This window comes from Lytechinus pictus, chromosome 19 (assembly GCF_037042905.1).
Source record: "Lytechinus pictus isolate F3 Inbred chromosome 19, Lp3.0, whole genome shotgun sequence".
Lineage (NCBI taxonomy): Eukaryota > Metazoa > Echinodermata > Echinoidea > Temnopleuroida > Toxopneustidae > Lytechinus > Lytechinus pictus.
The window spans coordinates 5,844,521-5,867,042 of record NC_087263.1 but is presented as its reverse complement, the minus strand read 5'-3'; the positions used below and the strand labels follow the sequence as shown (position 1 = coordinate 5,867,042).

Sequence of the window (22,522 nt, the reverse complement as noted above, 5' to 3'; positions counted from 1 at the left end):
ATAAATATTGCATCATATCGATGGTGCAATATTGATAGTAAGTGATTAATAATAAAACTATATCCCTTTCTGCCGGGATGAGCCGTGGTGTAGTGGATATCGTTTGAGCCTGAAGCAATCGAACTTAAACCCAATAACCCGTGCAAATATGCATGGTGGGTTGTCTGCTACATTCAACTCGATACTCATCCTTTTTTATTTATTTTCCAAGTGGAAAGGAGTGTGTCAAAATAGAGATTCTTCTTTTCTTTCCAATCTTTCTTTTTTTTTCAAAAGAATTTTCTACAGTTATCAATTATTATTATTATTTTGTTTTTTTTGTTTGTTTGTAGAAAATATCGAAGTTATTGGTATATCGCCCTCTCGTCGACGAATAAAGCAATAAAGCATGTGAAACGGAAGAAGAAAGCTACAAAGAAAAAGAAATAAAATTTCCACAACGATGTGAGTATAAACATAGAGAAATCAACATGGAAACCAATATAAACGAAGGACAAAAGAATCATGAATTTGAAAGAACAAGGAACTGGGGTAAACATGATGTATCATATGAACAAATAAAGTCCCTCTTATGAGGATTAAAGAGAAAAAAAGTATCGCCCTCTCTGGTGAGATATAGCATAAATATTGAGACATATCGATGGTGCAATATTGATTGTGTGTGATAAATAATAAAACTATCTCACTCTCTGCCGGGGTGAGCCGTGGTGTAGTGGATATCGTTTGAGACTAAAGCAACTCGATACAAACCCAACTGGGTTGTCTGCTACATTCGATTCGATACTCATTCTTTTTTGCATTTTTTTCAGTGTCTTTTTCCCATTCAATTGTCTGAGTTTCTATTTTTTGAGCTATGTAATTAAACTTTATTTCAAGGCAAACAGTTGTTGTTTTCTATTTATATCGAGACATAAACTCATCTTCTCTGATTTTATCTATTTTTATGGGGGTTAAGTTTTGGCCGGTTGAGAATTGTCTAACATAAAGTCTCCTCTTTCCTTCCCAGTCTTTATTTCCTTATTATTATTTTGATTTTTTTTTGGGGGGGGTCTTCACTTTTTAATATTACTATTCAGTTGGGGGTCAAGTGTATATGTTCTTTTTCTTTTAATTACTTCTATGCAAAGGCACAACGGGAAATAAGAAAGATATGGCTAAATGAGAAGTATAAATTTAGGAGGACATCAAACTATAGATTATTGAAAAAAAGATGTATTCCTTTGAAATTAAAACATAGATCGTTAACGGATGACTGAACAAAATCGTTGACTTCCTCAGAAATCATTTCTTTTTGTTCGATGTTTTCAAGAAATTCGAATATATAAGAGACCCAACTTATTGCCATACCGCCCTCTCTGGTGAAATCTAGCAAAAAATTGCATCATATCGATGGTGCAATATTGATAGTGTATGATAAATAGTAAAACTATCCGGGGTGAGCCGTGGTGTAGTGGATATCGTTTGAGACTAAAGCAACTCGATTCAAAACCCAACTGGGTTGTCTGCTACATTCGATTCTACACTCATCGTTTTTCGGATTTTTTTCTTCTTGGGTGGGGGGTGGCGCGTGTTTTTCCTCGCTTTTATAATGCAATCTTATTTTGTTTTTATGTTTGATCAGCACCCGTTTTCCATATTTAGTGATTAGTGCTTATTCTGCAATCGGACTTTTTCCCCTTTATAGCTTTTTTCATTGATAATGATATTCCTCTTTTGCAGTGCCCCATTCTAACTTAAACTTAATATTGATCGAGTGCCCCAATACTTCTGATAAATGCCCCTTTTATTTTCTATTTTTCAAAATTTTCAGTCTGTTAATTTAAGGTAATTGCAATAAGCATTTTTCTTCTTTTTTACAGGGGCAGCGGAACCGGCCAGGGGGGGGGGGCACTTGCCAAAAAATACATCTAATAGAAAATGCTCATTTTCCAAAATGATTTGTGCCCTCTGTGGGGGTACGTGACACTTTTTGAATCTGTGCATTTTCGTCCATGTAGTTGATTCTATTTTATTTGTTATGTATTTCTCATTGCGAAATATTTCATATTTTTTCTTTCATTTTTTTCTACATTTTTCTCCACCCCTGAAGGGACAAGTATACAGATCGAGAAAACATCAATTTTAGTAAATTTCAACGAATATTATGCCCTAAGAATGACATTTGACCTAAATGTGTCATTGTAGGCAAAAATGACCCCTCTCTATGTTTTCCGTAAACATGGCCCTCTCTGTGTTAATATTCAATCTCTCTCGATAAAAAAAATGTCTTTCATTAATGAGGGAATTTTGCGACGATCACTTTCTCTTCAATGAACAAAATCTTTTCAAGGGGAAGATCGCGGAGTACCTTTTTAACACCCCCCCCCCCAAAAAAAAAAAAAAATCATGATCAGTGGCAGAATATACCACAAAGCAAGTTTCATTTTACGACTCAATTTTTTCCAAACCCCACAGCCACTTCGGGCAGAAAAGCTCCTGTTATACCCAATTCCCCTTTTGACAGATATAAGTGTCCTTTTTTTTTGTTTTACTTTGCTCCCCCCAAACAAAATGTAATGCCCCTGATAGTGCTATAGGTTTCACGAAATGCGTTTTGTCATTTAGAGTGGTGCATAATTTTTAAAACCCCTTTTGCCTGAGGATACGAAACGCTGCTAGTATTACCCCGGCTATATTGCCGTGCTGCCTACAGCTAGGCGCTCTGGCATTCGAGGAATTTCTGGCCTATATTCATCTCACCTGGGTTGAGTGCAGCACAATGTGGGTAACTTGAATTTCTTGCAGCTGAAGGAAAACACGCGATTGCTGGGAATCGATGGATCAGGGTGAACTTCCCCTTTAAACTGCTTTTATAGTTTTGTCTCTACACTCTACAGGGCTTTGGGTTTATCATGGCTTTTTTTATACCAGGCCCTAAATTAACTTTATAAAATGATTTTCTCGGTTTATCCAATAAACATATATTCAACATGTTCAAGCTATATTTATTTTCAGTCGTTTTTCTTCAATTATTGTAGTACGTTACAAAGAACGTATTTTCTTCTTCTTCTTCTTCTTCTTCTTCTTCTCCTTGCTGCTTCAAGGTGATGTAGATAAACGCACTGGTTGTATGAATTAAGCTCTTGTTCATGTCGTGTAGGTGCGAATCATCGAGATATTAATTACCTCTAGTAATATGGTGCGAATATATTATTTTGAAATGTCTTTCCTGTGTTCTAGAAGGACCGAAATGTGCAGATTGATACCACATTAATACTTACGAAAGTACTGCTTTGCCTGCACCATAATACACACAAAAGGGTACCAGTCTAATTGCATTCTGTAAACAAAGGAACAACAGACAGGAAAGACGCATTAACTGAACATTTTCAATCCCACTGAACTTAAGTAACTAAATGCGGAAACGGTAAGTATTTATTTCAGCTAGATCGGGAAATATCAGTCAAAATGAGTCTTTACAATTGCTACAATGCATCTTTGGGGATTTGTTTTGAGCAGATAGGAGAAACCTTGGCTTGACCTTGAGAGAACATTTCTTTTTAATACGTTTTTGCTGCCCAGTCCCATACACTGAAATTACCGTAAGTGAATGTTTTTCTGTAGCACTTCTTCTGGTTCACTCACACAACATGCGAGGTTAGTATACTAACCTCGCACAACGCATGTGATTTCATAGTGCATTTTGACGTTTTCATTCATCACACGAATGTGAGGGACTAAACTGCGCCAAACCTTTCAATATTTGTCCACTATGTTAATCTTGATCGTATTTTTAAGTTCATTTTAAAAAGGAATTTTAAATTATTTATAAAACTAAAAGTGTTTTTATCGCTTACCTCCAAATCTCAACCAGGATGCTTCGCTCGGTCCGTCCTTAGTCATCCTTCATACTGCAGTGGAAATTACGCAACAACAATCGAAATGCGAATTTTTCCTATCAAACATTCTCGATTCAAGTCGTCGGCGCATAAGGAAATTGTACCAAAAATCAACAGGTTGCATCTCATGTATATACTTAAACTTAAAGAGGGTCCTATTTGGTCAAAGTCGTGAGAATTGAAATATTGTATAATTCGAACAATAAAAGTGAAATAGTGAGTGACATTATTGACTCTCATTTAGATATCAATGAATTGTGCATGTAACTGTTTTGTGATAAATAAGCAAAACTTTAATATGTCATAACTTTCTTATTTTACATCCGATTTTGATGAAGTTTTCAGCGTTAGTCTTGTTTCATAATTCTCTATTTATTCAAACATTTTTTCTGGGGTGCACTTGAACTTTAAGAAATTTTCCAATGAAAACAAAATGTTTTCTGTTAAAGCATAAAACCAGTGGCGTACCTAGGATTTTCCACAGGGGGGGGGGCAAAATCGGCCACCAAAAAAATTGACAAGCAAAAAAAAAAAAAAAAGGTCTTCAATCAAAAATAAACATTTTCGTACCAGAAAAAAAAAATTGACAAGCAAAAAACCCCCCAAAAAAGGTCTTCAATAAAAAATAAACGTTTTCGTACCAGAAAATAAATTGACAAGCAAAAAAAAAAAAAAAGGTCTTCAAGCTCGTCAGGGGGGGGGGGGGAGGTCTTAAAGCTCGTCAATAATAGAGTATACCGCTTGACAGCCAAAAAAAAAAAAGAAAGAAAGAGGAAAATAATGCTGAGCGTCTAAAATGCAGCTAGCAGTACAAGCTCCAGAACCAGAGAGATGTATACATCTCTATGTCCAGAACACACACAGAACCGTAAACAAACGTCTTGTGAATAATATCGCGCGCCCTCTTTAGGCAAAAGTTTACATCCACGATGATCCTGCGGCATCTACGTGAAGATCACGAGAAAATGCTTTTTTTTTCTTAAAAAACCAGCAAAGAGAAGTCAACAAACGATCCATATGGTTCGGTAAGTGTCATAGCACAATTAGAAACTGTAGGTAAACTGTAATGGCATAGTTATTTTAGTAAAAAGGGTGTGAAAGATTCGCGTGCACCATGTGCATATGAATCCTTTGCATGTGAGATGCATTGAACCCATGAGTGCTTCTGGTTCTGATAACTTCTGTTGTACTTCTACTACTTCTACGACGATACTCAGCAGGATCCATAAGTCAGGATATAGTGCTAAGGAAATATCTTGGGTGCTCATCTGCAGTGCATACTTGTTGGTGCTTTTAAAACATTGTCATGACTCATGATTGTGCTGTTTGTGCAAGTAAAAAATCTAGTTCCTTGGCTTGGGGCACTCACACTATATACGAGGTTAGTATGATGGGGTGACCATAATTTGCGCACATTTTAAACATCATCATAAAGTTGATTTTCAATCAGAAATTTCTCACAGCTCACACAAAATTAATCAAAATCATGAATACCAAACGGAAGGCAAGATCCTAAAGTCAAATTCGCTTGACGGAATATAAAGTAGGTCAAGGGTTTCGCTGGTATCGTGATCTCGAAATTCCACGGCGATCGACTACTGCGCACTCGGCTGAAAAATTGTCATAAAAAAGTGTGACCTTAATTTGCGCACGATCGTTTTGCAAGGCTTTAGAAAAGAAATCAAGCAGACAAAGGTAAGATAATTGTATCAGATGGAGGTTAAAATGCCATAAATTGGGTTGGTATCACATTTTACTTACTTATTTGGAGACCTCCGCTTGCAAACTGGCGAATTCTTGATGCTTGTCGAGAAAATCGGATTTTCTCGGAGCGGACGCAAACGGTAACAAAATTTACCGATGTTTTGCCAATATTTTCATAAATAGAGACCTTACCTTCCAGAAAATTACTATACTGGGCTATTCTAAGTCGCTCTTTCTGTTGGTGATATCAGTTTTTCAAAATATTGATTTGATATTGAGTTATTCGCCCGTGCGCAAAATTAGGTAACGCGCGAATTAAGGTCACACTACCATATATATACTAACCTCGTACAAGGGACCGTGTTTGACCCTGGATTTGAAGTAGTCGGCAAACATCGCTTCATTGCTAAAGTAATATTTGCCGAAACTCCTTCTCGCTACGCACCGGGGCTCTTTCCGGTAAGTAGCAATACATAAAAAAATTATACATATGATTTTGAAATGATTTCATGATAAAAAGAGCAAATTTCGCTTACCTCGGCCTAGAAAGTGACTTCGTTTGTCTCTTTTACGGAAATACCAGGAAGCCCGTTGGTGGCGCTAATAAGTCTCTTCCGTCTTTTCACAATATTTTTCTAATTTTTTGGATGAATTCTTGTTTAAAAATAACAACGAGAGCGTAGAAATGTCGGAAATGAAGGTTTATCCCATGTACTTGATTTAGGGTTAGATCTTTTATAAGGAAGGTAGAAATCTCGGGGGTGAAAGTTTCAGGTTTTGGGGTCCTTCGTGTGGGTGAATGAGAAGGAAGACCTGGCTTCATTGAGAGTAAGCCTACGTTAGTAAATCATTTTTACTCTCTAGAAGCCTCCTGGCTAGGTTGGAAGCAGTTAGTATACTAATACTACCCTCGCAATACGTGTGAGTGGGTTGGAAGCGCCCCCCTAAAGGCCTCCAATGAAGGGGCGTCAAGGATGGTTTTGGGAAGCGCATTCCACGCAGTCACTGTCCTTGGAAAATAGGAGTTCTGGTATAGTTGGGTGCGGCATGGAATAGCCAACAACTTCTTTGGATGACATTGCTGAGTATTGCTGGCAATCATAGGAGCTGTGTAGTGGTCTTCATTGATTGCTACCATCCTGTGTTGAATTTTGTACATGAGGTAGGTAGAGGCTTGCAGCATTTCTCCTCTCCAGAGTCCAGGCTCTCCCATTTAAGTTGTTGGATCATGGCAGAGACGCTGTCCATATGATGGTATCTCTGGAGGGTAAATCATGCTGCTCGTCTTTGTACTGCTTCCATCTGTGAGATGTGCTTGTTTGTGTGAGGGTTCCAGATTGAGCTACAGTATTCCAGGTGTGGTCTAACAAGACTGAAGTAGGCTTGTTGACGGATCCTTTTGGTGGTTCTACGGAGGTTCCTGCTGACAAGTCCTAGGAGTCGATTTGCTCGTGATGTGATGTTGTTTATATGATTATTCCAGGACATGTTTGATGAGAAGGTCAGGCCAAGGTACTGGAGATCTGAAACTGATGCAAGGGGAGTATTTCCAAGTGTGTACATTGTGGTGATGGCTTTCCGACGAAGTGAAAATGAGATATGGTAGTATTTATCTGTGTTGAATTTCATCTGCCACGTATTAGCCCACAAATGTAGCTGGTTGAGATCTTGTTGTAGAGTAAGGCAGTCGGTTTCATCAGAGATTTGACGGTAAAGTAGGCAGTCGTCAGCAAAGAGCCGGATGTTAGAAGAGATTCTATCTACTATATCATTGATGAAAGAGATAAACAGTAGTGGCCCGAGGACAGTGCCTTGTGGTACCCCAGAGGTGACTGGTACCCATTCCGAAGACTCTCCATCCACAACGACACGCTGCAACCTTTCAGTAAGAAAAACCCTGATCCATCTCAGCAGATTGTCACGGATCCCATAGTGATGAAGTTTACGAAGGAGGCATTCGTGGGGTACACGGTCAAAGGCTTTGGAGAAGTCCAATGCAATCGCATCCACCTGTTCTTTCTGGTCGAGTGAGTGTGCAATATCTTGTGATGTAACAATCAGCTGGGTCTCACAAGAATGGCCAGGTCGAAAGCCATGTTGAACATCGATAAGAATATTATTCATGTCATAGTGATCCATGATGTTGCTAAAGATCACATGTTCAAGCAATTTACTGCAGATGGATGTGATTGATACCAGGCGATAGTTGGAGGCCTTGCTCTTGTCTCCTTTCTTGAAAACTGGTGATATGTTTGCAAGACGCCAATCGGAGGGTACCATTCCTGTGTCAAGGGATTGCTGAAAAATATAAGTCAGGATTGGTGCAATTTCCTCAGCATAGTACTTCATGATCCTTCCTGGTAAGCCATCTGGACCTGTAGCTTTGCTAACATTTATATCTGTCAATAACTTGACAATGCCATCCACAGAGATGTCGATCCCTTCCATTGTAGGGAACGCAGGATGGCTAAGATCTGGGATGTGCAAGTTATCCTCAACTGTGAAGACTGATTGGAACTGGTCATTCAGCACTGTTGCTTTCCCTTTACTGTCTGATATAAGCTTCTGACCACTTCGAAGGGATCCAATTCCAGTTGACTCTTGCTTTCTGGATTTGATGAACTTCCAGAATGCTTTGTTGCTCTTATCCGCCATTATACTGCTGCACAATGAATGTGTGTCTTCTTCCAAAGTGCAGTATATCCTTCATATTTGAAGATCAACACACTGCAGAGTGGTGTGTCTTGGGCTTTTGACTCCAGTCTTGGTGTTTACTCCACTTTTAAAATGACTGCTTGCCGACAAGGCCTTGGTCCTTGGACTGGTCTTGGAATGGAACAGTAGTTTGAGCTCTTTACTTAATTTGAGCTCTTTATTTACTTAGTCTTACTCTTACACTCTTTCTTGCTTTTCAGTTTCATGTCTTTGTTTTATTTTGTAACATGCATGTCTGTCAAGCTAAGCTGGAGATTGATATGATATGACATTACAAAAGGGACTAAATTGGCAATCACTGAAATGGGCACTTGTTTTCCATCTTGTTCCATATTTTCTGTTGTTTTTAGTTTACTTATATTTCCGTCTACTTTCACATTTTCAGGTCTTAATGGACAAAGAGCTACACCTTTCTTGAAATAAATCCACTTTCTTCAAAGTTTTATATTCAACGTCGAGGAGATGCCACTGGACGACCAACCAAACAATGGCACTGAACCTTCTGGTTCAGACCAGAGCCCAGACCCGACACAGGCCCAAGCGGAAGGAGGGTCTAAAGACGTCGAAATTCAAGCCTCAGACTCAGATCCTCTCGAATCCTCTGGAGAAGGGGAGGTTCTTAGGAAGCGGCAACGGCAGCACTCGCCGGCTCCAGGATCCGCTGCAGGAGGACTGCATGGAGGCTTTGCTGGAATTGAAGGTAAAAACTTGAAATAATTGTTGTTTATCAAATTGGCAACAATCATCAATTTATCATAAATAAAATATACAGTTGAGGCCAAAAGTTTACATACACCCATGGAATTCAGTGAACTTTGTTCACTTGTCAAACATCCTAAAATTTACGATATCTTCAGAAATATAAATACTACCATGACGAATTTGGTATCAAGTGAAAAAAGCGTATTATAAAGCTCTTTCACATGATTCGGATGCTGTTGGGATTAAAGTAAGGGTCAACCTTCTTTATTTCCTGGGTGTAAACTTCTGGCCTCAACTGTACATGTATATGACTCACAGTGAATGAAGATGCCAAGCTCTCGATGAAAAGTTACCAATTTCTTATTCCTTTTTTCAATGTGAATGCTGCTGCTTCCAAAGGCCAATTGCATGAAAGGGTCTTTCCAAGGACCGTCTTTCGTGTCGCCCATCTTTTATGATGCGCTGTATGTGGGATATGTCTGAAATTTATGATAAACAAATAGAATTTATTAGCTTTCAAATCAATTTCTATAAAATGTCATGAGATATCACATTTTATAAACAAATATTTTGTTTACTTTATTGGACAAATAAAATATGTCTGCAGGTAATTGATTTAAAATGCGATTCACATGGCGCATCATAATAAATGGGCGACACGAAAGACGGTTCTTGCAAAGACCATTTCGTGCAATTGGCCCCAGGTACTGAAGTCTGAAGATAAACATTTGCATTTATATTTTTAAACATTGATTTTGCCATTTTCCTTGCATTGCTAATTTAAAGTGTGTACTAATTTGCTTGTTGGCTCCCCAAAATAAGATGCATTTAAGAAGGAAACATAGTTGCATTTAATAATGAAAAATTCAATCTTCAACCAACGTGTGAGATGGCAAGCTAACAATCAGAGCACCAAATGGTAGGCTTAAGACAATAGGAGAGGTAGGCATATTGGGATGTATTTTTATTAAGTTAAATTTGTATTTAAGAGAGTGAAACGATTAGTCAAAACATGGGAAAAAGACAAAGAATAGTTGGGTAAGATGAAGTGTTTTACATACTAAAGTAAATATCAATAGATAAACAAATATTTAGCTTACTGACATGGCATGGTAACCTAATTAAAAAGTAGGAAAAGCATGAATATTATTTGTCTTTCATGATGTAGAAAGTAATTTCCATTTATTTTTTCTGTCCTTTTATTTTGCAGCCTCTCCTCATAAGAACAAAACTTTTGAAGAGTTGATCACAGCTGCTGGCCTCGTCTCCAACATGGCCCTTGCCCATGAAATTGTAGTCGATGGGAATTTCAAGTTGTCACCTCGTGACATGCCAGAAAACTCGTGAGTAGTTCAGTATTTTTTCTTTCCTCAAATTGGTAGCAATAATTAAATTCAATTCATTTATTTTCTCTTTCAATCTTTTTACATTTATAATGATAGTTCAATATACATATTTACAAAATATAACATTTAAATCATTTTTTATAATACAATAATACCATGAAATTGAAAGGGAAGTAGACCAACTATTAAAACAGCAGAACTTGTAGGTGAAGGCCTCCTTTTATAAGTACATTTTATGAATCAAAAGTAAGATAGAATAAAGAAATATATATATATCAAATGAATAAAAAATAAAGAAATGAAAATATAAAATAGATAATGATAAAAATAAATGATTCAGTATACGCTGTATTTACAGAAATCATAAAACGATTAAACATATATACAAAGAGAAATTAATAAACACATTTACATATTAAGTTATGAATTCAGAAGATATTTTTTAAGTTTTCCTTTGAATAATTCTTTATGTGTAATTACAATCTTCATGTGCGTTTTCTGGTATTTTCATATGATTTGGTTCAGAGTGAGATTTTCATTGAAAATCACTGAGTATTTTTTTAATGAAATGATCCCTGTGCTCCACAAATATTACCAAAATTTAAGCATACAGCAGGGTGCTACATAACTTTTTAGATGCACTTGCCCTGTTGGGCAAGTAAATTTATAAATAGTTGGAATATACTTACCTGAAAATCTATTTCACTTGCCCGAAAAAATCCTTTAAAATTTTTTTACTTCTTCAAAAGAAAATATTATGGTTATAGAAACCATTGACCTTTTTTTTCTCTCTTTTGACATGAACTGATATACCTTGTTCTTGCATTTCTTTTTACAAAGTGATTTTATCTTGCCCGCCATGACCATATTTAGGGTCGGTATATCATATCGACCCTAATTTTGGTAATTCTACTGTGAGAATTTTGCCTGCCCAATTCGGGCAAGTAGTTTTGGTCTTTACTTCAAAACACTTGCCCGACTATAAGTTTTACTTGCCCCGGGCAGTCGGGCAAGTGCTTATGTAGCACCCTGATACAGGTAGCTACCAACATGGCTCCTTAGTATTTCAAGGAATAATCCTCGCCTGGGTTGAGTTTGAGAGTGGTAATTGTACACCAACGGGCTCTAGTGCGATTTTGCTCTGCCCAGCAAAATAAAGAATGTTTTGCGGAAGCGGTATTTATGTTTACTTGTTCTATTTGATTCCAGAATTGAGAAGCAGGTACACAAGGTCGTTCACCAGGCATTTTGGGATAGCTTGGGCGCTCAGCTTTCCGACGATCCACCATCGTACACACATGCCGTCACTCTTATCGGGGAAATCAAAACGGTATGCTTTCTTTTCATTGTATTCTTTATCATAAAGGGGGAGTAAACTGGCATACTCTGTGGAAGGTTTCTCATTGGCTGTGTGTTATAGATAGTCTTAAAATGGACCTGTTGAGATACATGTAACTATTAATAATACAGAGAATGAATTAGCAAGTAATTTTATTTGTGTCAAGAAACTAGTGCTTGTTTTCCGACTTTAATTTTTAGTACATAATGATTGTTGTATGAATATATCAATTGAGCAGTATGAAAATATGGAGTGGTGTTATCATTCAAGTCGGCCTGTATCACAAGACCACTCTGTTCTGATGCAGAAAGAGTTGTGTTTAAACTATAAAAAATAATAATCACAAGTCCCAAATATCCATTTCTGATTGGTTGAATATCAAGATAAGTTTGATTTCAGGAGTGGCATTTGAGTGCACATTCTCCTTCAAAGGTCCCCAGGCCAAGTAACCACAATTACTTTCATTAAATATAAATACCAGTTGTGGTAATGACCTCAAAATTAGTTCGAACAGAATCCAATGAAATGTTTGTATGTATAAATTACAAAATATGTGCCAATTGGCTCTGGAAATAAATGTGTAATTGCTGAGAAATGAGCAAAATAAGCAAAGAATTTCATAAAATGTTGGGTATTTTTCGAAGCATTGTACCACAAATTCCTTTTTGTGTTAGTTATCATCAGACTTATCGGATTTCAGCTAAGAAATTATTTCACAAAGATGAGTTGATTTCAATGTACCAGATCTAGATCTATTATAATGTGATAATTAAGCTTGATTTTAAAAACTTTCTCATGAAATAATTATTTGCTGCAATTTCTTTTTTTTACCTTTAAACTTCAGAAGTGGAAAAGGACTTATTACAAAGTTGTCAATTTGTGACCATTTTTGGATTCCACTTTTATTCTGACAGATTCTTCTATCGTTGCTCCTACCTCACCACGACAAGCTGAAAGGTCACATTCTTGAGGTCATTGACCTCTCTCTCATCCAGCAACAGGCGGACCACCAGGCCCTCGATGTCAGCAGACTAACTGCCTTTGTTGTCCAAGTCATGTCCAAGCTCTGTGCTCCAGTCAGGGATGAGGAGATTGCTAAATTGGCAACCCTGACCGAACCAGTTGAAATTTTCAGGTACTTTTTTTTTCCTTCGAGATTGTTTCAATGTTTTTATGTCAACAATTCATATGACTATTGGATGCTAGATTTTGTATGTAACATGCACAAAATACGAAAGAATTACACCATATCTCGTAAAGACAAGACATTCCGTACCTGAACATGTACATTTATGTCATTATTTTTGTCTGGGACTACCTGAGGTGATTGTCTGCACTCGACTCAGATGTTTGTGAATGGGTACCTGGCATGATTGTTTATTTCTTTAATGTTCGTGCAGAGGGACAGTGACTGAGTTAAAGCCATGAAAATTGTGACTAAGATCATCATTATCTTCATCATCTCCATCATCACCACCATCATCATAATCACCATCACTACTATCACCACCACCACCATTATTATCAGCATCATCACAAGCATCATCATCATCATCCTCTTCATTATCACCATCATCATCATCATGATCATCATCATCACCATCATCACCACCACCATCATCATCACCATTACCATTATTGTCCTCTTCATCATCATCATCATCATCCTCTTCATCATCACCACCATCATCATTACCATCATCACCATCATCATCATCACCATTATTGTCCTCTTCATCATCATCATCACCACCACCATCATCATCATCATCACCACCACCATCATCTTCATCATCATTATTAACATTGTTATGTGATGTGATTTTGTAGGGAGATCTTCCGAGTCTTAGACCTGATGAAGCTGGACATGGCAAACTTCACCATCCAGAGTCTGAGGCCACATCTACAGCAGAAGTCTATCGAGTACGAGAGGAACAAGTTCCAGGAATTCCTCAAAACCCAGCAAGGTCAGTTGGCATATTCAAAGTTAGTTGGTTCCATGACATTTGCTCTGGCAACAATCACTCCGCTGTAAATTCCACAAACTAATGGAATCGCCAACTTCAACCCTGCATTTAACACTATAACCTATCCTAAACCTAACCATACTTGATACTTGATGAGATAATTCCTCTTGCAGCTCCAAAAAGCTAAACTCCATAAACCTGACATAAAACCCTACTGCAACCCTAACCCTGTATCTTAGACAAAATAAAGCCTGGAGTAATTGTCGCCGGAGCAAATGTTGTGTCACCTAATCATCAAGTTTCTCATTTTCTCTACATAGACCAGGGTCCCGTAACACAAAGGTTAGCGATTGATCATAGAATATTTTTCTACGATTGATTTCATTGACTACAATGTACAATCAATCGTGAAAATAAAGTGTACGATCAATCGCTAACCTTTGTGTTACGGGACCCAGGAGTGGCTGAATTCACCTCACACTCAGAGCAATCACCCTTTATCCCCTCCTTCCACTCTGCACAATTCAGTGCATCCTACCTACATCCTTTACCCTCCCATTCCCCTCCTTCACATGTGTCTTTTATGTCTTCTTTGGCCCTCTCTACCATTTGAATGGATGTAGTTGGTTCAAGGAGGGTAGGACAACCAGTGGAAACATGGATAAAACGGTTTATTTCCAATTTCCAATACGTCCAATTACCCATAGGCGGCGGAAGCGGGGGGACGGGGGGGACATGTCCCCCCCTAAATTTGAGGTGGGGGGACGATCCCCGCCCTAAATTTTTTGTTGATAATCTTTTTTCTTTTTTTTATGTTAGTCAATTTTGTTTCCTCCATCCCCCCTAAATTCTGGTGGACCTCCCCTAAAAATTTTGGTGATCCCCTCCTAAATGTTTGGGCTTCCGCCGCCAATGCAATTACCAACTCGTCTACTGTCATTTCAGTTCGTCCACTATCCACGTGGTATAATTGCTATTTCGCCCACTCACCATTTCGTCTAATAACCATTTGTTCCAATAGCCATTTAGTCCATATACAATTTGGTCTAATTGCACTAGTGTTAATTGGGTGAAATAAATGAAAAGAAAAGGGGTATAAGACAAATTGGTTATGAGACAAAATGGTCATAGACGAACTGGTGATTAGACGAAGTGATTATTGGACCAAATGATAATTGGATGGACAGAATGGCATTAGACTAAATGAAGGTAGACCATGTAATGAGTGGACGTGTTGGCAATAGACGAATCGGCAGTTTACCAAAAAAGCAAGGTGAAGGAGAGTAGGAGGGCATGGGAGAGGCTTGAGGATGTTTGTAATTGTGCAAAGAGGAATTAGAATTGCAGTTTGTAAATAGGAATTGATCACAAATCTGTGTATTATGTGGCAATGAGAATTTAGACCGGGGGGGGTGTTCCACAAAGATTTAAGCATGACTTAGAGTCGCACATAAATGTCCAGTTGCGCGCCGAATAAAAAGAATCATCGCATTGGTCAAATCCTGCGAAGAGGACGTGTGCTGCCTACTACATGTTAATCAATAAGATTGCGCGTTACATTATTATATGCGCATCAGCACTAAGCATGACTTTTAGTCATACTTAGGTCTTTGTGAAACACCCCCAAATTAAATGTAGTATTCATATTAAGTAGGGTTGTTACATGATAATGTTGTAATAATGCGAATATGTATACAAAACGTGATGATTAAAAACTTTTTATTAATATGTTATTTCAAACAGACGGCTTACAGTACACAAGAGAATGGTTAGAACAAGCAAGAGAGAATCTAGCCGATAAGGTCAAGAAACAACAAGAGTTGCAGCAACAGCAAGCATCTTCATCAAGCGAAGGAGCCAGCAACAACGGGCCAACGCCAAGCCCTCTCATCTCACCGGCCGCCATCTTGAATCACGCTTATGTCGATCTGTTGAACTCTGATCCTCGGGAGGGCATGACATTTCCTGAGGTAAAGACAAAATAGATCTTTGAGCAGCACTTTTTACAACAGCCATTTTGAATTCATGATCTCGTTGGCTGTTTTCTCTTGTATGTCTGCTAGGATTAACATCCAGGGAGAGTTTTACAAAGTTTTAAGTGTGACTAGCTGCCACTGCATACATGTTCTTTATCTTTTCTTGATGGATACACAGTTGTACACGTTCTCCTGGGCATGATCCAACAAATGTGGTGATGCGTCATTTACCTCATGCAACTTGGAAATTAAGTGCCATTTCAATCTCACTTAGAATCTTTACAAAACACCCCCAGGGTTTTGAACACATACCATATAGTGTTAAATTCCTGCCCCTGCAAACCTTCACTTAGTGGTAATAATATAATGGTGTGGATTTAAAAAACACACACAATGTCCAAAGATGCTCATGGTGCTAGCCCAGCAAGTTCTCTTGTATGTAAAACAAGCTATGGATCTAGATATCTGTTACGTGATGCAAAAATAAGCTATTATATACAATTTTGCATCGCTCATTGGATTTTCTAGCTACATCCCATTGTGGCTTGAATTCTCTCCAGGCACAGACCCTAATTGAAACTTTGATCAACAAGTGGGTCTTCACACAAAGACTAGCACATATAAAACTTGCTGTCAGCGAGAGGGCCTTCATAGCACAAGTCTTTGTAGGCTGCGCATCCAGACCCCTTAACTCGAGTGAAGGGTTTGCACAGCAGACTAGGTGGTGTTGCCCCCTTAACTGCTTTTTTTTTCACCTCTTCCCCAATATTGTAGATTATAATCAAAATCATGATTTTATTTCAATAATTTTCAGACCGTCTTGATGGATCAAGGAAGGTTCTATGACCTTGGATCACAGGTCAGGAAGATCGTCCTGGTAGGCTCTGTCCTTCTGGTGACCTACACCAACACTGGGAACATGTTAGCAGGTATCCAGGGATTCCCCAGTCAGCTCAAACACAATCTCTTCATCCTGCTAGATGAAGTGAGGTAAGTATTGTGTACATCACTGTTCATAGATATTTCATTTATTAAATACAATTTGGTCTTGATTTCGGTTAGAGGGTTGTGGGTTCGAATCCTAAACTGTAATGATGATAGATGATGATAGTTACATTTATATAACACTTTGTACTTTATGTTTCTTAGCATTTTAGATGCACTTATTATTATCCTGGCATGCCTGCACACAACATGTGCACTTTCTCCACTCCCTGGGGAGCATTCCAACAAGAGTGCCAAGCTCAATTGCTAGGCATACAACATAGGCTTTCACATCCTACCAGGTACCCATTTAGCACCTGGGTGGAGAGTGGCAAAGTGTGGATTGATGCCTTGCCACAGGATGCCTGTTCGTGGTGGGATTTGACTGCATGACCCTCTGATTACAAGGCAAGAGTCAAAACCTCAATACCACGGTGCTTCCATAAAATTTCCCTTTGCAAGAAACTTGTCCATGTTGTGCTACACTTGACCTTCTGGTTGCCTACACCAACTATTGAAACATACATGTATTAGCAGGCATCCAAGGATTTCCCTAGTCAACTCAAACAAAACCTCATCCTGTAATCGGGTCAGGTCCAAAATTTACAAGATGTCCATGTGACATAGTTATCAAGTATTCTATTTCACAGTTTGATCTTTAAATCTTTTCTGGATTTGTTGTAGTTCAATTTACTTTTAACAATGTTACATTGACATCACATTCATATATCATTGGCAATAGACTCTCAGGTCTATAATGTTTTACTTTAGTTCTGGAATGTCACAAAAATGGATGGATGTAATCATAATTTTCACTGTAATTGCATTCTAAAACTAACACTGCTCAAGAAATTGTGTCATTTTCGGTGTTATTTTTCCAGTGATTTCAGCGCTGTGATCGACAACCTAGCGGAACAAGTAACCAAAGAAGTGAACGAGTGCTTGAAGACCCATGGTTTCCCAGAGTTTGATGCACTGAGGATAGAGGCATTTAAGAGCCAGATCAGATCCCTAGGTCTCAAAGACAATCATATACACAGTATTCTAGGTGAGTTTGTCCCCTGTACACCTTTTCCAGATTCTCGAATTTGGAAACTGCAGAAGTTACAAAATGCAGATGCTCATATTATAACTATATCCAGCATGCACTGTCACATCGCTCTTTTCTTGAAATGTCTTTGCTGGTTGCCCTTGAGGGAACACATAGTTTTCATAATCTTTCTTTTGCTCTCTAATATTTGTCAGTAGTACTTACTGTAGTCATTGATTTATAATAATGATAATGATAAATTTACCCAGGGTAGCCGCTTCTGTTCTGAAAACTGTTCTCCCAGCGGACCCTGCTTAAAATGATAATGTTACCATTACCCCAGCTTTAACAAGGCTACCCTGATTGAGTGTTTAAGCATTCAAGGAATTTCTTCCTACTGGATACCCTTTACTTCACATGGATGGAGAGTGGCAAATGTAGATTAACACCTTGCCAAAGGATGCAAATGCTGCAGTGGGATTTGAACCCTGGACCTCATGGTTCATAGTCCAGAGACTGTCCACTCTTCCACAACACCTCTACACTAACCCTCATGAACATTTAAATTCTCAACCTCTAACCTTTCATGAGTTCTGTTTCAAAATTATATCGGTCATAATAATAATCTAGACAGATGATTGGTCTAAGCCCCGTCTTGTGACCAAAGATAGTTCCAACCAATGTCACGAAATTGGCAAAAATGCCATGAATCCCGGCATCAGACGTCACAACCCGGGAATAGTACCCCAAGCCGTGACGTCAGACGTGAATAGTTCAAAAACTATTTACGGATGGGCGGGGCCTAACCCAAACTCATGTGCATGTACAACAATGCGGGTATGTGATCAAGCCAGGGGCCTCACAAAAGCTAATAAAAAGAATTAAGGAATTCTCAAAGATTGCTATTTATTCAGAGTTATATCTACATTCCTATGTGATGTATTTAATTCCGATGACGGATGTAAATCAAATATATACGGCCTTCGATGGGAGGTTTGGTGAAACTATGATCCCCTCAGTGACGCAAATGTGACCATTTTCCTTCGGGGCTGCGCCCCTCAGGAAAATAGTCGCATTCCAGCATCACTTCGGGAACCATAGTTCCAACCACCTCCTCTGGCGGTCGTACATGGTGGTGGTGGTGATTTTTTACCTGATTGCTAAGAAAGCATGAATGCTTGTAAGCAAGCAACCAGAGGACCGACGGCTTAAAGTCCTCTCCGAAGGACCTGGTACTGAGGATTAATGCCTTACCAAAGGGCACTAGCGCACCAAGTGGGAATCGAATCGGGTCACCGGAATACGAATCCCCCGCTCTAACGACTGAGCTACCGCGATATTGTTCAATATCATGGGGGAAACGGGTCTTTGCTCAAGCGAGACCGACCCTGTGGAATTCACATCCACACGGTTTGAAAATCCAGTCATCAGCGACCACCTTCATGGGACAACCTGAAGACATACATACCTTTTGTATAACAGTGCTTTTGATGGTCAACCATTTATTCATTTAATTGTTAAAATTTGGACCTTTCGTTATTTTTTTCATTATTGATTTGCTCTGAAGCACATTGAGCATCGAATTAAGATGGAAAGTGCTTTATATAGATCTTGAGTTGTATTGTTTGTATTACAGACATGCCAAGTCTATGGACTCTTGCTCATTCCCCATGTATATTTTTCTCATGCCTGTGTGACAGCCTATCCCCATACACATTTACAAGCCCTATCAATCTCATGTTGTGTGACAGTTCCCTCTCTAAGATCTGATGCCTCACTAGTCTTTGAACTTGGCATCTCTGTTATTATTATTAACGTTTCAACCGGTTTTCCCTTCATACGTATACAAACATAACTTGGATAGTATTATCATGTAAACTTGATACATTTTGGTGAATTAATTCCTTCTTTCTCTCCTCAGACTCAAGACTACGAGGATTTCTGGTGACAGCCATTGCGGCGCCCTCTAAGTTTGACCCTTCGGCAAACATTCCGCCAGGCCTGACCACCATGCAGAGCCAGGTCCTTGAAACAACCAAAGCCTTCGTCCGTCTGGTCGTCCACAACAGGTCAGTCTTCGGACCTTTCTACGCTGAAATACTGTCTAAGATGGTACAATCTCAGGTCACCGAGTAAATGGACACAAGGCACTTCTCGCAATGTCAACATGGATATGAAATCTGCGGGGAGAACCTCTTGAAAGGACTTGTCAGACATTTTATCCGACAAGTCCCGTTTTATCCGACAGTTACCATAGTAATAGTTCTTCTCAGCCAATCAAAATCAAGGAAAGTTGTCGAATCTGACATGTTGGACGAAACGTTTGTTGAAATGCCACTCCAGTTCCCTGTGGTCCAATGGCATTTTTGGCTAAATCTGCATCTGCAAGGATCCAGGATGCATTTGCTTGTTCTATGGAAGCAGCAGCCAATCAGCGTGCTCGTGTGTTGTCACATGTCCGCGATTGACATGTTGGAAAAGAGAAGATTGAATGGAAGAAGATAATAACTTTATTGTCCAGTGGTAACAATGACCAATAAAAATCAAGGATTCTGTGAGTGTTACCATTGCAAGCTAGTTTCGATGGTATTTTTTCCATAATGCAAACTGCCATGGCAGGATCCATGGAGCTAGGGAGCTGTGGGGGCTCCAGCACTTTTTCAGTAAACATGTACAAAAACATGGAAATAACCATGAAAATGTGATTTTATGCATATTTAGCCCCCCCTCCCCCTTTTGAAAATTGTTCCACAGCTCTTGTATGAAGAACCCGACACAGGAGTAAACCATCACATTGGCAGGATATATATATATATATATATATAATGCGAATAAGAGTGTTTGCAGTGCATAGCTATAGAGTGCTGGAACTTTATGTGGTGCCCAATATATTGCCATTTTGAATCAGGAAGTTGACATCAGGGAAAAAGATACATTGGAGGCTTGGGTGATTTTCCCCTTTAATGCTCAAAAGAGCCCCGGAAAATCCCCATTTAGTGAACAATCCCCCCCCCCCCCCCCCAGTTTACATCTAAAATGTTCTACCTTTTTGAGATGATATTATGTCATTATTATCATTATTTTTTCATTAATTTTAATTTTTAATTAGGGAATGTTAGATTTTTTTAAATTAAGAACTTTACATGAATATTTTGTTTATGTAATCTCAATACCTCTAGAATGTTTAATTGAGAGATATCAATTTATTAAGTTTTGCATTGCAAAATTGTTTTTAGGAAATTTATTTTATAACATGTATTCTGAAATGATAAGTAAATAATAATTTATTGTGTAGATATGAAAAGAAATCTAGCATCATAGAAGAGACTAGAATAATCGTCTTGGCTTGCCTATTGGGGATTTCATCCAAAACTCTCATGTTTATTACCAATTGTGATAAACCTCAATTTACATAATGATACCGACATCATCGTTGCAGGTTTGAAAACCCATATTATTGTGGGACTATGGGATGAGGTGTGTGATTGAATTTTTCAGACGTGTATCAATCAGATATGATTATTTACGTCTGGAACCGACCTTTGACGTCACCATCCGAAAGACGCGACCGGGGCTCGAACCTCTGTATCAATTTGTAACTTCCCCACGTAGCTTGGATTACAGGCGCACGCCACAACGCCCAGTTGTGGAGTGAATAATTCTTGTCCTTACATTAGCAAAGTTACACATTTCTTTCCTAGTTAACTTGCAAACGTGTTATCTTTTTGGTAAATTATATTGTTGCAAAAATATTTGTTTTCTTAGTGATTAAGAATTAAGAATAATGATATAATGATAAGTATAATAAAAATTGAAAATTAGTTTTTCAGAAATCTGTTTGATTCATGCAAATGGGTTTGGTGGGATTTTTTTTAATGAGTTTGAAATGTTTATAGCCAAAATGTGTGTTTTATTGCAATCTATCTTAATTTGATTTATGCAAATAGTTCATCTATGTTTTATTGCTTAATGTAATTGCTGATTACAGTGGTTGGTTTGTGTGTTGAAATTGTTTTCACTTGATTTTCTTACAGACCCTGTCACATCTGTCCGTGCAAGCCTTGCGTGTGAGTTGTGGGGGATTGCCTGCAACTCACCCGCAACAAAGTTTTGAGCATGCTCAAAACTTTTCGCGTGCAAATCGGGTGTGAGATAGGTGCGAGATAGGCTACTGTCATTGTCTCCCACGAGGCTTGCATGGAACGATGTGACAGGGCCTTAAATGATTTTTTAATTGGATGAAACCTTCATTTGATTGTTTTGAAAATATGCTTTCTTTTATAGTCTATAAATTTTGTCATGCAATAGGGTGTTATGATAAGTGTAGATATTGATAAATGCAAAAAAATATGTATTTCATAATACTTTTTATGATGAACTAACTCATTCGTGAAAAGAAATTTTTAATTGAAATATTTCTTTCAGATGATATGTTTACCTTAACCTTCATTTTGAATTAGAGGCATTGTTATACGATATGTTACGTATTTTAAAATCATATTTTTCTAAAGGTTATTGACTTCCATGAAATGACCTAATTTTATTATCGATGCACCACCATTCATCTACTGCCTAATTTGCCTCATTCTCCTTCTCAGGATGTAATTTAATAAAAATACATTTCAACCCAGCTCACACAACACGATTTGTTGCGGTCTAATGTTCAGAGAAATTGTAACCGCATATGATATAAATATTCAAACTTATACAATCTTAATGATCAAAGTTACAAATAGTGGTATGAATACTGATACGATATTCCGGTCTGTTTTGAGCCTCCCTGGAGAAATAAAAGCAAATTCAAATCCAGATTGTTTGAGTTCATCATCAGCTCTGACTTGGAGCAGATTGGATTCTGACCAAAATGACAGAAGTCTGATT

General features: G+C 38.2%; 1 protein-coding gene across 3 annotated transcripts; it reads left to right on the top strand.

The window, feature by feature from the left end:
* Positions 1-3,323: 3,323 nt before the first annotated feature.
* Positions 3,324-22,271, top strand: LOC129282643 (T-complex protein 11-like protein 1). Of its 3 annotated transcripts, none has more exons than XM_064113806.1 (10): positions 3,324-3,406; positions 8,683-8,997; positions 10,210-10,342; positions 11,555-11,675; positions 12,599-12,819; positions 13,515-13,651; positions 15,395-15,621; positions 16,442-16,617; positions 17,493-17,659; positions 19,563-22,271. In XM_064113806.1, the coding sequence occupies exons 2-10, from the start codon at positions 8,760-8,762 to the stop codon at positions 19,775-19,777; spliced, it is 1,635 nt and encodes a 544-aa protein (XP_063969876.1). In that variant the 5' UTR covers positions 3,324-3,406; positions 8,683-8,759; the 3' UTR covers positions 19,778-22,271. The 3 variants fall into 3 exon arrangements, with proteins under 3 accessions (XP_063969876.1, XP_063969877.1, XP_063969878.1); XM_064113807.1 differs by lacking the exon at positions 3,324-3,406 and adding an exon at positions 3,498-3,581 and having other exon boundaries at positions 19,563-20,422; XM_064113808.1 differs by lacking the exon at positions 3,324-3,406 and adding an exon at positions 4,815-4,903 and having other exon boundaries at positions 19,563-20,422.
* Positions 22,272-22,522: the final 251 nt, after the last annotated feature.

Bases quoted from the DNA above. Each gene is read 5' to 3' on its own strand.
- LOC129282643 (XM_064113806.1), top strand. From the start codon at position 8,760: ATGCCACTGGACGACCAACCAAACAATGGCACTGAACCTTCTGGTTCA. The intron at 12,820-13,514 runs GTACTTTTTTTT...GTGATTTTGTAG, and splicing joins GAACCAGTTGAAATTTTCAG to GGAGATCTTCCGAGTCTTAG. The intron at 15,622-16,441 runs GTAAAGACAAAA...AATAATTTTCAG, and splicing joins AGGGCATGACATTTCCTGAG to ACCGTCTTGATGGATCAAGG.